The sequence below is a fragment of the Macaca nemestrina genome, chromosome 3 (genome assembly GCF_043159975.1).
Source record: "Macaca nemestrina isolate mMacNem1 chromosome 3, mMacNem.hap1, whole genome shotgun sequence".
In the NCBI taxonomy this organism is placed as follows: domain Eukaryota; kingdom Metazoa; phylum Chordata; class Mammalia; order Primates; family Cercopithecidae; genus Macaca; species Macaca nemestrina.
Window position 1 is genome coordinate 140798647 of NC_092127.1, and position 12866 is coordinate 140811512.

The 12866-nt window shown below is 43.3% G+C and overlaps 1 protein-coding gene across 8 annotated transcripts in view; it reads left to right on the plus strand.

The window, feature by feature from the left end:
* LOC105477237 (Fraser extracellular matrix complex subunit 1) overlaps positions 1 to 12866 on the plus strand; it is a 488217-nt gene that overhangs the window by 36780 nt on the left and 438571 nt on the right. For 5 of the 8 annotated variants that reach the window (XM_071093541.1, XM_071093547.1, XM_071093542.1 and 2 more), the window contains exons 1-2: positions 427 to 541; positions 9697 to 9728. In XM_071093541.1, the coding sequence (XP_070949642.1) occupies positions 496 to 541; positions 9697 to 9728 (78 nt within the window). In that variant the 5' untranslated portion in view covers positions 427 to 495. Of the gene's footprint in view, positions 1 to 426; positions 542 to 906; positions 2022 to 9696; positions 9729 to 12866 lie in introns of those variants that run through there. The other 3 variants (XM_071093545.1, XM_071093548.1, XM_071093546.1) reach the window with 2 other exon arrangements.

Here is a 12866-nt window from a genome sequence, read left to right on the forward strand (position 1 = left end):
GTTGGAACGTGGGCCCGCGTTATGGTGCTGGTGAAGACTGGAAACAAGTGGGACCCCGCCAGCACCGCTCATGTAACTGCTTCTGCAAACTCCCCTCCAACACTTTCGCCCATCCCAACTCAACTGAGGGACCCGAGACGTTTCTTCTTTGGGCCAATCAGAACCCAGTCAGCATCTCTCTGATGCAACCGTTCCCTTATAAAACGATTAAACGTGGACCAGCTATTTTTATTCGGTCCTATAAAAATAGCTGCCGTCAGTCAGTCCTGGCGGCGAATCAAGGCCTCTGCTCTTCAAGTGCGTGCCCCAGTCGGCCGTGTCCTGATGTTACTTTCCCAGCCATTGGCATTTGGGGGCGCAGCTGGACCCGCAGCTTCCAGACCACGTTGTGTTCCACTGACAGAGTCTCTTAGGGAAGGTAAAGGTGCATTTGCCCCTAGGCTCCGCCTAGGACACACACGCCAAGATCTTCCCTGGCTGCTGGTAAAAGCCAGGATGCGACAGCCTGAGGGTCCCAGAGCGAGGAAAAAGGATCACTCAGGTCAGCCAGACGCACTTAGTCCAGCAGGAGTGGCGGGTTGTGGGGGTGGGAGGTAGCCCCAGGGCCTTTGATGTGGGCAACGCTCCCCCAGCCCCCGGAATCGGTTCCTCCCCTAACGAGGGGTGTGGATACGGTTCATCTGCCCTCCGCTGTGCCTGAGCAAGAACTGTGCCACCTATCTCCACCCCCTCCGCCCCCGGTGTGACCACTTTTGATCCCTCCCCAGACAAAGCCAATCTGAACTCCAGCAGAATGAATAAAGGGATCAGGTTGCTCTCTCGGCCTCCCCTCACCCCCCTCCTCGCTTGTCTCTTTCCCCACGTGACTCTCTGGAATCTTTGCCAAAGCTCCCAGTCTCTGGGTCCATTTTCACACCGAGCAAAGCAAAGAGGAAGGAGGCAAGGGAGGCTAGAGGAAGGCTGAACGTGTGTCCTTTAAACGCGGGGTCCAGACCCGGCGTATTTTGGGCGTTTCCAGGCTTTCTCGCCCGAGTAGCCTTGAGTTTGGGGGTCTTCTCCAGCCTCGCTGGCTTTTTCCTTCGTGCAATTAAAATTATGGCTCTTCTTCCACTGCCGTAATCACTGCACCTCTATCCTGCAGACCAGCTCCGGGGTGTTCGGCGCGGAGGTGGGTGTTGGTGTGCAGGAAGCCGCGCCCCCGCAGCCCTCCTCACCCAGGCGAGGGGCGGGGAAGAGAAAGTAGCAGCAGCGTCCCCCAGTCTTTCCTCGGAAGCTTCCAAACGGTCTGCTGCAGGGAGCGCAGCCCGAGGCGGTGCGGTGCTGCTGCAGCGCGGGCGAGTCCCGGGAGCTGCCCGCAGCGCTGCACAAAGTTTCCAGCGAGCGGCCCCCGGCGGATGAGGTCTGCCGAGCCGGGTGGCCAGATCAAGGAGTGGGTGTGGGTGGGTCTTTCGGGGCTCCCGGCGACCCGCGGTGCCGACGCAGCGCCTACGTATGGTGCCAAGCGAACTTTAAAAAGCTGCTTCGGACAAACCAGAGCCAGGATTTCTACTGTCGGGGACCCGGGAGCAGAAGGGTCTAGCCCGAGGGAAATGCTGGAAGATCCCATCAGCCGGTGACCAGCAACTTTCCGGCGAGACTTTGACGCGGAGAACTGTGCTCTGCCTCCTCTTATTCTCCCAAAGCTCACGTTGGCGTCCTGCCTTGCGGGGTAGCTCGGCGCGCTCTCAGCCCTAGCAGCGAGTGAATTGAACCCCCCGCCCGCTCCGGCGCCTCCGGGCTGATGAGTGTTGCTCTCAGCCCGTCTATCTCTTTTTCCGGGAGGTAACGGCCCGCGGTCCCCCACCCTCCGTGCGCCGAGGTTCCAGGCGCCGGAGCCAGCGTTTTGGCCGAGCCGCTTCTTGGATGCTGAAGGCTGGGCTCCTCCATCGTGGGTGCCGAGGCGGCGATGGGTGTCCTCAAAGTGTGGCTCGGGCTGGCCCTAGCGTTGGCAGAATTTGCAGTATTGCCTCATCATTCCGAAGGTGAGAGAGCGGTGCCGCGTGTCTGTGTGTGCGTGTATGTGTTTATGTGTGAGTGATCGTGCAGTTTAAAAAGCTCAGCAGGTTTTATGGTATTGTGGTTCGGGTGGAAGTTTTTCTGGGGAGGGTGGGGTGGAAGTGAAACTGGAGTAGGCTTTTTTGATAAGATTCCTACTCCTGATTGTTTTGTATTCGGATTACACCCCCGAGACGGCCTCCCTCTCTGCCCTAAGTGCTTTTGGGTGGGTGGGTGGCCGATGGAGGTGACATCTCTAAAACTGATCCTTTTTCTTTCCACCACCTACCTTGCCCCGAAGGGAAAGCAACTGCGTGGAGCACAAGTGAGGAACGAAAAATCGCTCTTACCTGTTTAAAAATACTTCTGTTCCTAAGAAACATACAATCTTTCATCTTAAAGCCCCATCGCTTTCCCGCCCTACTTACCTCAGTTAGTCTCCCCCTAAAGTCCAGTAAGGATTTTATAACTAACTGGTTGGAGCGTGTTCTGGACGTGGGCAGTTCAGTTGCACTGAAAGAAATCTCTCCAGTACGGAGAAGCACGAACCTGCCTGCTTCCCAGAACAAAAGTGGTTAATAAGAGTTTAGGTTCATTCTTTTACTTCACCCTCCGCCTCCTGGTTTTCCTCTGAGACTCCAAGCTACGTGTAAAACCCCGGAGCCACAGGAGAGAAAAGGAAGCCGTGAGAGTAGTTGTCGCCATGATATCAAAAGCAATCCGAGCTCAGCCAAATAAATGAGTCAATAAGTAAATCAAGAGTTTGGGGTCATGAGATGCCGGGCCTTGGGACGCGAGGCACTCTGATCTCCCACCTGCTTCGAGGAACCGGGGAAGTCGCCACGCCAGTGCTTAGGAAGGGGGAAGGGAGCCGGCGGGCTGGGAGGAAGACGGCTTAATCTACAGCGCCTGGCTCTCGGCTTTCCCTCCCGGCTCCATTCATTATTCATCCAGCTGCGGGAAGAAGAGTTTACCTGCCCAGCCGCAAATCAGAGCCGCGGCTGGGCGGCGGCGGGCGCGGGGCGGGCCGCCCTCTCCTCCCTGGTGCCTGGGAAGGCGCGCGGGGCGGCTCCCGGGGGTCGAGCTCCGGCGCAGAACTGGGGGCTGCGGGAGGCCCGGGGAGGACAAAGCTCTGCCTCGGGTCGACCTCCAGTCGGCTTCCCAAGAGAAAGTGGGGGGCCTTGGGAACCCACGCACAGCAGTGGAGGACTCTCCCCTGGGTCCAGGTGCTGCCTTCTGCAGTCTTCCGGGATGTGTGTCAAGGGTGTATAATCTCCGGGAAAGGCACATCTGGGGCGTGTGTAGCCTTCTCCCAACAGTGCAAGTCCTGTAGAAATATGACTTTATTGTACATGTGCGTGTGGGCGCGTACTTTGGGGGGAAAAAAAAGCTTGTAGGGCTTGATTATAATAGTAAACCAGATGAGAGAGTCACCCCAGGCCACCCAAACCTGAACTTGGTATTTAGAAAAATTAAGTGGCAGTTTTTTTTTTTTTTTTTTTTTTTTTTGTTAATTTAGAATCCTATCCCAGCAACTCAGAAAACGTACTATCACTCCCGGATAGCTCACCAGGGGGCAGTTGGAATGGTGCAGCTTCTCAGAACCAAAACTCTGGAATCAACAAAAGGCACTATTATTAAGAGCCTACAGGGTGCGCTCTTTGGAAGATTGCTTGATCCAGTGGGCTAAGTTTAAAAAGCGCCGAATCTTTTGACTGGGAGGTGGGGATGGCGGGGATGCAAAGCACAGAAAGCCGGGGGCGGGGGTGGGGAGGAGGGGTGGGCGGGAGGGAGAGGCAGGGAGCGGATATTACTCCAAAAAGTCTTTGGAAACTTTGCTTCTTATTGTTTTACCTTACTGTCAGAGCATTCTATAGCCATTTCACAAAATGGATTGATAAATTGATAGATGTCTGAGAGGTTCCACCCACATCATAATGGTGCTTATCTTATAATGAATGAATGAATGAATGAACATAGCCATTCCTTGAGCAAGTATTGTTTGCCTGGCACTTTGCTAAGCACTTTACATACTTTATCTCATTTAATTAGTTTAATTAAGTAATATCACTCCCACAGACAAAAAACCATTTGTCATCTGATGAGACTTCTGGTTTGGTCCTCTCAAGGTTTTCTTTTTCTTTAAAAAATAAGAGCATTGATATCAAGGTTGGAAACCTCAAAGATCTTAGAAATCTCCTCAAGTTGTTATTATCCATCTAGAGAATAATTTTTAAAAATGGAAGAGACATTCACATGTATACTTCTTTGGATGGGATGTACCTTGTGACACCTTTGCTGACCAGCTTATGGCAGAATTTGTCATTTTCTTCTCAGTGCACAGAGAGAATAATTGTGGTTGGTATGGGTTTGGTCTTCCTCTCTTAGCTGTGTGCTTATTGTTGGCTCCTATTAATTCTTATATCTTCAGTTCAGCTCCTAGTATACAGTAAGTGCTAAAAAAATTGGTCAGATGAACAATATTGCCAAATTATATTCTTTTGAATTAAGATTAACTGGTGGACTGGCCTCTGATTAGCTCACTAACCTTGAATGAACTGCCTAACTTCTTTGCTCTATAGTTCTGTCATTTACTAAATGAAGTCAATTAGGTGATAGTTCTGAAATACTTTGGCTAACCATCAAACATAGAAGAAAAAGAAATCAGTATTTGCTGCCTTATTTGTGGTCAATTGCAATGTTCTGGTTCTAAATTTTATTATTTTTATTTTTTGAGACAGTCTTGCTCTATCACCCAGGCTGGAGTGCAATGGTGCGATCTCAGCTCACTGCTGCCTCTGCCCCCTGGCCTCCAGCGATTCTCATGTCTCAGCCTCCTGAGTAGCTGGGATTACAGGTGTGTGCCACCATGCCCGGCTAATTTTTGTATTTTTAGTAGAGACAGAGTTTCACCACATTGGCCAGGCTGGTCTTGAACTCCTGACCTCAAGTGACCTGCCTTAGCCTTCCAAAGTGCTAGGATTACAGGCATGAGCCACTGTGCCTCGCCTCTAAATTTATTTTAATTATCAAAAGAAAAGTAATTTTTTACAAGCAAATTATTGGCAGTGTTATTTTATATGGCCTTATATTGCTAAACTGATAAAGTATTAATGCTATGATTTGAGAACTTAATAAAATCAAGAAGTCACAAAGAAGCTTCTAACATGGCTGCTTTCTGAATCGAAGAAACTCTACCATGGCTTTTTCTGGAGAAATATCTTGAGTTCTGTTGACATATGGAAGTCCTGTGAAGTTACACTAGATAAGACAGTTGCCTTTGGATAGAGAAAGATCACCGAATTGGAGGTTAAGAGAATTGAGCTTTGGTCTGTGTCCCCTCACTCTCCATGTGATTTTAGCCATTTCCACAAACCCTGAATCCCAGGTTTTTCCTATAAATGCCATTTAACAGGTTACATTGAAGAGGACCATTTGATAGACAATATGTTTTATTTATGGGTAAGTTAGGGTAGTTGGTTCCACTCTGGCCTGGAGAGTTGTTTCACTGAGAGACTCTATGCTTGAAACTCAATGTTAGGGAAGAAAAGACCTTGACTGGAAAAAAGTAACATAATTCTTTCATTCTGCAAGCCTTTATTGAAGGGTTATGTGTCAGGTTATGTCTGGTAGGTGGGTACAGACATCAACACCAAAGCCAAAACCCGCCTGTACTCAAGGAGTTTGCATATCTAGCAATCGTTAATGTCATTTGAATAGCAGTAGGGATATGGGAACATTTGGTCCTTGGTGGATTTCTCAGTACAGAAATGTTAGATGATGGTTGTAACTTTGCATCCTTTGGCTTTTGTAATTACCTGGCAATGGAAATAAAGAGGTGTTGTTGTGGACTCTTATTTTCATCAATTATATTTCCATTGCCCTCTGAAGATTGGATTCTGGGCATTACTCTCCTTATATACATCCTTTAGTAAGGACTCAGCTATCCGTATTCACTGTTACTGACTTGGGTGGCCATATAACCCAACTGTCCTCACACAGATCATCATAAAATACTCTTTAACGCATGGCTCAGAGCAGGAGAGGGGACTACCACATGTCAAAGTCGGAGCCTCATGCCAAATCTTATTGTACTTCCAAAACAGTTGGCCCACTTTCATTTTAACTACTCTATTAATTGATCTAAATCCTAGTTGACAATAATCAGGACATGAGCTGTCCTGTCAGTTCAGAAAATGATTCTATTTTAAGTACTCCACAGTGCACACAGCCATATGCTGAATTATAACACAACATAAAGCCTGAACATTTAAATGCCAACTTGTGGCTGCTTGTTCCTAATGAGTCATGTTTTTGTGGTACCATGCTCTTCAAATCTTTTCGTATCTTAATGGTTGTATCTGCCACTATTTCTTTGAACTAATGGGTCTGACATTTTGTGGTGCTTGGATTTAACTTCTCTAATTTACTCAGTTTACCAATGGTTTCAGGATATATGCAAATTAGATCTCAAAATTTCTCCAAAAACATTAGATTTTATACAGTCATCTCATAAAGGAGTACATTATAATGTGCAAAAGGGATTAAAAACAGACATTTACTTGTTTAAATTTTATGCAGTAACATTTTGTCTATGTGACCTGCAAGAAATGCGCCAGCCACACAGGAAAAGAGCAGCAGCTCAGGTCTCAGGATCTGGGCTTCCTTCTTGACACTATAAAATGACTTCAACCTGCAAAACTTTATGCACTTTCTCACAGGTTGTGAGGTGTTAGAACTTAAATTACCTGGCATCTCAGCTGCCTTGTGTGCCCTGAAACTGGCCTTGTTCAGAGTTAGAGAACTCTCCTCCTGTTGTCTCTGGTTTTTCCTCAGTTTTCCTTTGAGGGAGGCTCATATCTCCTAAATCAGCACCACCTCACAGAATTCACCTTGAGCTGGAATTTGCTTTAAAGTTCAACTAAAGCCATAAATAGAAACATCAGATAGACCTGCAATTATTCTTGTACTCCTTAAGAAAAAAAAAAATGAGTGGAGAGAGTAATTTTGTTTTCCATATTATGTGAACTGATGGATTAGTGAAAAGACCTCCACTCTGGCTCTCAACCAGAAGCTACGCCCAGTACCCATGTCAACAAACCCAACTTCATCTGCTGGTGAGTGTGTGAGAGAAACATGCTTGCTTCGGATGCTGCATCTGGTTGATGATAAATGTTTGATAGGACTGGGCATCACACTGGAATGCTTATTTTCTCAAGAGAGTAGAAATGAGATTTTTGGAAGCTGTGTTAATGGAGGCTCATTCATGCAGCTGCCTTCTGGGTAGAAGTGTTCTGTTTTAGGAAAGCTCTCAGAGGGCAAAGCTTATTTCTTCTGGAATTGTACAATACAGAGCAACCCAAATTGAATTAATTCCTTTTCCTAATGATATAATTTTTCAGCAGTTATACACCATTCTGACTTGAGTCTCCAGCAGATGCGTGGTTTGCCCGGGTATAGATGTGGTGCCACACTCAGTGCTACTTTATTTTTTTCATACTGCAGTGAGTTTATCATGCTATCTAAACTTCCAAAAATGGGTTTTGATATGGGTACTCGGATACTTCTTAAGGTGCTTGATTTCCTTTGGAGCTTTGAAAAGAAATTGACTTTGGAAGGTAATGCTGTGGAGAGCAATAAAATTATTTGAGGATAGTCTTATTTTAAAGATTAAATTTTGTTTGTGTTTTTTCTAAAAGTTAAGTTTTGCTTGTTTATTCTAAAGTTTAAATTTTGTTAAATTGTACCTAAGTGATGATGATCTTTATTCTAAATTTTCTAAACACCAGAAATAATTAAATATGTCCATAAAAGTAATTTAGAAAGTGACTTGTGTTTATATATATTTATTTGATATATATAGGATTATTTTACGTACACACATCACGCACATACATATACATACACACATGTGTATACATATATTTCCTTTCTTATGACATAACATAGACGAACTACTATGTCTTTGAAACAAGATTTCTTAAGGAAAAATTAGTCAAGAAGAATTTTTCTTCAAGGTTTTATCTCAAGTTATTCTTATTAGAATGTCAGAGACATAAAAATTATTTCAGGCCGGGCGCGGTGGCTCAAGCCTGTAATCCCAGCACTTTGGGAGGCCGAGACGGGCGGATCACGAGGTCAGGAGATCGAGACCATCCTGGCTAACACGGTGAAACCCCGTCTCTACTAAAAAATACAAAAAACTAGCCGGGCGAGGTGGCGGGCGCCTGTAGTCCCAGCTACTCAGGAGGCTGAGGCAGGAGAATGGCGGGAACCCGGGAGGCGGAGCTTGCAGTGAGCTGAGATCCGGCCACCGCACTCCAGCCTGGGCGGCAGAGCAAGACTCCGTCTCAAAAAAAAAAAAAAAAAAAAAAAAAAAATTATTTCAATAAATTTACCCACAGAGATCTTTGATTCAAACTTAAGTGTAAATAGTCATCTCAGTTTTCTTAAAGATTGTTCTTAATTCCATTATTGGAGGAGAAGGTAGACCATTTCTTTCCTAAGAAGTTAATATTTTTGGGACTTCATAAATGACCCATTAGAGGTAAGCACTGTGGTAAAATAATGTCCTTGTCTCTTTAGAAACCAGTTGTGGAGCACTGTTAAGATATGCTTCACCTTGGTGTGTATATACTGTTCAAATCTGTTTTGCAGACTCAGTTTCTGAGAGAGTAGGTGATAGCATACTGCCCATCTCTTTCTAAGTTAATTCAAGACCTGTTGTGCAGCTCAAAAATTGGTTGGGAATGTGTGTATATTTTTTTAAATTAAGATTTCAGTTTTATAGTATGATATGTGTACTACAAATACTACACATACTATTTATACTATGTATGATATATACTATATATAGTATATTGTGGGTATATATGTGTATATGCTATATATACTATATAGTGGGTACATATGTATATTTATGTGTATATTTGTGTATATACTATATGTAATAGTATATATGTAACAGTATATATAGTGTATATATTCTCTCTATATATGTAGTACACACACACATATATATAATGTAGTGGGGTAGATGCAACACTTCAACATCCTTAGAAAGGAAGTACACAAGAATAAATTCACAAATGGAGGATGTAGGCACAAAGTGCTAGGAGCTCAGAGGAACATAATCTGGTGGGCAGGAGAAGTTTCACAAAGGAGATGGGATCAAGTTTAAAGGGCTCAGTTAGACAAAGTACATCTCCTGTAGGAAATGAAAATGAGCAAAGGCATTGAGACATGTAAATATATTACAGGATTCTAAGTTGGCCTCTTGGGTTGGACTGGAGACTTAGTGTAAGCAAACAGTGGCAGGGAAGCCTGGATAAGTAAATGGGACTGGATTATGGAGGCTTTGCTGACTTATCACCAAGAAAAATATTTACTGTATTTATAGCATGCCGTTATAAATACATTTATCTTAAAATTCAAGTCATAAGTTTTAATGATGCTTTTCCTCATGTGTGTCCAAGGAATGTTGTTTTGGTGTATGGGGTTATTTCCCCAGGGGAAGAATGCTCAAGCTTTTAAGATTTTGGAAGAAGTACATTTTACTGATTTTGATGTATGTAGATGCAGTTTTAGCAGCAAGCTTGCTGGGGCAGTGCCTACTGGTTTATTATGCATCCCTTTTAATTCTTGTTTTGTTTTTCTCCACAGGTGCTTGTGTCTATCAGGGTTCCTTGTTGGCGGTAGGTCATTCTTTTTTTTTTTTTTTTTTTTATTATTATACTTTAAGTTGTAGGGTACATGTGCATAACGTGCAGGTTTGTTACATATGTATACTTGTGCCATGTTGGTGTGCTGCACCCATCAACTCATCGTTTACATCAGGTATAACTCCCAATGCAATCCCTCCTCCCTCCCCCCTCCCCATGATAGGCCCCGGTGTGTGATGTTCCCCTTCCTGAGTCCAAGTGATCTCATTGTTCAGTTCCCACCTATGAGTGAGAACATGTGGTGTTTGGTTTTCTGTTCTTGTGATAGTTTGCTAAGAATGATGGTTTCCAGCTGCATCCATGTCCCTACAAAGGATGCAAACTCATCCTTTTTGATGGCTGCATAGTATTCCATGGTGTATATGTGCCACATTTTCTTAATCCAATCTGTCACTGATGGACATTTGGGTTGATTCCAAGTCTTTGCTATTGTGAATAGTGCTGCAATAAACATACGTGTGCATGTGTCTTTATAGCAGCATAATTTATAATCCTTTGGGTATATACCCAGTAATGGGATGGCTGGGTGGCGGTAGGTCATTCTTTACATACTTGGTTTCTTTCATTTTAATGTAAAATGCTTGATTGATGTTCCTGAGTGAGTGAGTTGACCCTATCATTGTAGAATATGTTTATTTTTCTTCACAGTTTGAGGATTAGCCCTCATTCGGGCACAATGATGCTCAATTATTTAATACCTTTTCCAGATTGAATTAGTTCCATTCAGATACTCAGGTATTGGAAGAGAAATCCAAACACTCAACACACAATTAGCATTCTGTGGCCGTTCTTTGTGTTCTTTTAATCAGAGAGAAAATTAGATCCCATCCTTTTGTCAGATACAAACTGAAACACAATTTGCTTATCTTTCCACTTTGCTTCCCACTTTGAACCCTTCTCCAAAATAAATATGATTATTAAATTAAGTAGAATAGGAAGGATTTCTGTTGTTACATTGAATTATAAACTTAAGTTTTGGTGAACAGCAAATAAATTAACATTTGTTTCTGAACTCTTGACATATAGGGTAAAATTGATTTTGAATTTAATGTCAGAATGACTTGGGGGGAAAAGTTGATGTAAGTCTCATGCATTTCTTTTCATTACTAATGCACTATGGTGCATAACAGTGTGTTAAAGCCTCATTGAAAAGACTGTCTACACTCCATCAACTCTAATAAATGGTGTGACAAATCATTCTTCACCACATTTTTATTTTGGTTTAATAAATGCTATAATAAAACTGAACTGAGATGGTTGGAAAGAGTTTGCTTATTTACATCACAACATGCTATTGACATGTGTGATATTAATAAGTCATCTTGGATTATCCTTGCGGTATTGAAATAGATGAGGAATATCTGAAGTATCTAAGAGTCTAGATAATTGTAGATATTCACAGTAATATTCTTGAATCTGCACTTTATATGCTATAGTTACTGCTCGAGAGGTTTATTTTTTTCTTTATATTTTTCTATTAAAAATTAAGAAAAAGCCATTTTTATTCTATTTGTCATTCCATATTCTGCCCTGTTTATTCTTTAATATGTTTTAGGAATCATTTGCTCTAAAATATGTTATCACTTTTGGGGAGCTGTCGTAGGTATTTAGACAAGTCAGTTATCCATGCTAATAAAGGAGAGTTATTTATTTTTTGTGTAGTTATTTATTTATTGTGTAGACTACTTCATAACTTTTCCATATATTTTCATAAGTATTCATATGTCTGATAATAGACCAGTGAAATAGGCGGGCCATGTATTATTTCATACTCTTCCCCCTCTTCATGGAAAGGATGAGAGAGAGATGAAGACATTTGCTAGAGGTAATTGACCATTAAGGGTGGACCAGAACAAGACATCCTGTATTCTTCTGTTGTTCTGCCTATATGTGAAAAAAAGTGGCTAGACCATCTTCTATATTTAACTTTGCTATGTGTTATTGTACATTCGAATATGAAAGGATCAAGTAATTGGAGAGGTCAGTTTGATCAAGTAAAAAGGAGAAAGAACCCAACCAACTTGAATTTTTTGGATGACCTTGCTTCCCTCTGTACCATGCCCTAGCTCATCCCAGGGCTCATGGCTGCTCCAGGTTAGTGGGCTGCACCCTCCCACACCAGCAGACTCCTCATTCCTCCAGGTGACTTCTTTGCTTACCAAGGCTCTGCTACATTTGTTTCTTTTTCTTTCTTTCTTTTATTATCATTATTATTTTTGTGTGTGAGACAGGGTCTCACTCTGTCACCCAGGCTGGAGTGCAGGGATCTTGGCTCACTGCAACCTCTGCCTCTAGGATTCAAGTGATTCTCCTGCCTCAGCCTCCCAATTAGATGAGACTACAGATGCACACCACCATACCCGGCCAATTTTTTTTTTTTTTTTTTTTGTATTTTTAGTAGAGACGGGGTTTTGGCATGTTGGCCAGGCTGGTCTTGAACTCCTGATCTCAAAGTGCTGGGATTACAGGCATAAGCCACTGAGCTTGGCCTGCTACATTTGTTTCTGAACCTCTTCAAGCCTGAGATACTTATTATTGTAGTTACGCAATTCAGTCTGAGAGACAATGTATTTATTACAATAATAAAATTATTAAACAAATATTTATTGAGTGACAATTACAGACCGGCTATTCTATGCACTGGAATGTATCTGTGAACAAACAGATGAAAATTCCTGCCCTTATAGAGCTTGAATTCTAATAAGTAAAATATATAGAATGTCAGATAGATGGGCTATGGGGAAAAACGTTGTGGAGGTGGAAGGGATAGAAAAGGCTCAATAGGGGATGAAGGTGGCTACTTTAGATAGGGTGATAGGGAAGGCTTCACTGAGAAGGTGACATTTGAACAAAGACATACTGAAAGAGGTAATTATAAGAACTAGCCTGGTGGATATCCAAGGGGAGAGAATTCCAGAGATAGGGAGCAGAAATGTAAAGTCTGAAGCAAGAGCTCCTATGGGCATTTGAGGCAGTGCATGGAAGATGGCAAGAGATAGGTCAGGGAGGAGGGCAGAGGTCAGAGCATGCTGAGCCTTGTGCAGACTTTAGCTTGTCCTTTCAGGAAGGTGGGTGAGCCATTGAAGGTGCCAGAGAGGAGGAATGGCAACA